This window comes from Aplysia californica, unplaced genomic scaffold, assembly GCF_000002075.1.
Source record: "Aplysia californica isolate F4 #8 unplaced genomic scaffold, AplCal3.0 scaffold00030, whole genome shotgun sequence".
NCBI lineage: Eukaryota > Metazoa > Mollusca > Gastropoda > Aplysiida > Aplysiidae > Aplysia > Aplysia californica.
In genome coordinates, this window is record NW_004797300.1 from 473,042 (window position 1) to 475,270 (window position 2,229).

Here is a 2,229-nt window from a genome sequence, read left to right on the forward strand (position 1 = left end):
GGTAGATAGATAGATAGATAGATAGATAGATAGATAGATAGATAGATAGATAGATAGATAGATAGATAGATAGATAGATAGATACGTGAAGTGGGGATTGTGGGGGTGTGATGAGGTGTGTTGTTTTTTGTTTGTTTGGGTTTTTTGTTTTTTTTTCGTTGTTGTTGTTATTTTTCGTTAGCTTTGTTTTTTTGTAAGTGTTTTACGGCGCTTTCAACTGCATAAGAATATAAGAAGTAGCCAAGGAGTAGCAGTAAAAAGGCAGCAGAAAGAGGCAATAGCTCAAAGGAGAGGGTAAAGGGGGTGAGGGGATAGGGGGGGGCGCAGAAAGTGGAGGCGAAAACAGACGACAGAACATTGTGAGAGAGCAGGAAAGGAAGTGAAAGGAGAAAATTTCAAATTTTTAAAAATGTCCGTCCCTGTCTGGAATCGAACCTGGGCCCTATTAAATGAGAGGCGAACACCGTAACCTCTCGACCACAAGAGCCCCTGTGTTACTTTAGCGTAGAGGAAAAGCGAAACAGGGGAGGGAACAGAGAGAGGTTTGAATGGAGAGAATGCCGGTGACTGAGAAGGAGAAAGACACAGAGAAAGACACAGAGAACGGGAGAAGGGAGGGATGGTAGATAGCTTCTTATTAATGGGGTTGGTGAAATAACACCCGTAAATGTCAGCTTTTACAAGATGCGCATTAAAAATACTAAATGCACCTCTTCCTTCTTTTTTGCCATTTTAAAACCTCTTTCCTCTTGTTCCTTTCTTTTATCGACGCTTCTTTCATTTTTTTTTTTCATTTTTTTTTTTGTGGTGTGTTTTTGTTTTTAGCTTGTTCTCATTCCTTTCTTAGTTTTTCTTTCTTTCTTAATTCTTTAAAAAATTATTCCTTTTTCATCTCAGCTATTTCTTTTACTTCACTGCTGGACCAATTACTGCGTCTTATAGTATGTATTGAAGTGGAGCTAAAATCAAAACATTAATGGGCGGGGGAAGGGCGCAAATCCTGCCTTTATTTAAGCTTACATGTATTCTTTAATTGTGCCTTTGTTTCCTACCAGTTCTAACGTGGAGTACCTTCTTCCACAGGTGGCCAGCTCTTATGGAATTGACTACACTGCTAAGAAGATTCTCCAACGCCCTCTAACTTTGAGCTCAAGCCCAAAGGCTTTTGTATTAATTGACATTGTTCAACAGATGACTTACACCAGCGACGGGACAACGTGCAAGTGAGTCTCTTCTTAGTTGTTGTCCTTCTTCTTTCTTTCAATCAGAGAAAACATATGTTAGAATATGATTTTCTGTTGGAATAAGAATTTTAACGTTTTTCATTTATCAGGCCGAAGGGCTAGAGCCCAGACGGACCCTGTACTGGAAAAGTAAATTGAAAGAAAAAGTAATTATTCGTTGGGTTTGGGGGTTGGGGGGTGTTGTTGTTGTTGCTTTGTTTTGTTTTTTTGGTGGGTTTTTTGCGGGGGGTTTTGGGGGGGTGGCTTTTTCTATTGTTGTTGTTGGTGGTGGTGTTGTATTGTCCCTGCCCATTTCTATCATGTGATACTTTTGTGGTTTGTAGTTTAACAAGACAGAATGTGCAAATATCATTTTCTTGCAATATCGTATTCAAAGAGATTGAACAGAGTTGAAAATATTTAAGTGTGAAGATGAATGATTTTTATCGCGCTCGTTTGTAATTGTTACTAAGGCTGTTTACATCAACGTTCTCATCATCGCTGGGTTTTGTTGTAGTTAATCCCGTTGTTTGTGCTGTTGTATTAAAGAATTGTCAGCTGACCCACAGTACACCCACAGTACACCCACATAGACTCACATAGACCCACAGTAGACACACATAGACTCACAGTACACCCACATAGACCCACAGTACACCCACATAGACTCACAGTAGACCCACATAGACCCACAGTAGACACACAAAGACACACAATAGACTCACAGCAGACCCAAACAGACTAACAGAAGACACACACTAGATCAACAATAGATTTACGTCAATGGAACAAGCCAACTATAATGTTCAGCCAGCTCCCATGACGCAAGCAAATACACCGTGACCAGAAAATCTGAGAAAATAGGTTCGCCCAAACGAAAGCCAATAAAACCGTTATGGAAAAAGGTACAGACACCAACGTTTGAAGAAAAGTGATACGTCCATCCAGATCCATCCTGTATTGATGACAATAAAATATGACATCTACAAACACAATTACAATATAT

At 39.6% G+C, this 2,229-nt stretch overlaps 1 protein-coding gene across 1 annotated transcript in view; it reads left to right on the forward strand.

Moving 5' to 3' along the window:
- The first annotated feature begins 1,020 nt into the window (after positions 1-1,020).
- Positions 1,021-2,229, forward strand: part of LOC106014174 — a 3,271-nt gene continuing 2,062 nt past the window's right edge. Inside the window, exon 1 of the mRNA XM_035973785.1 lies at positions 1,021-1,223. Within this exon, the coding sequence (XP_035829678.1) occupies positions 1,021-1,223 (203 nt within the window). The remainder of the gene's footprint in view (positions 1,224-2,229) is intronic.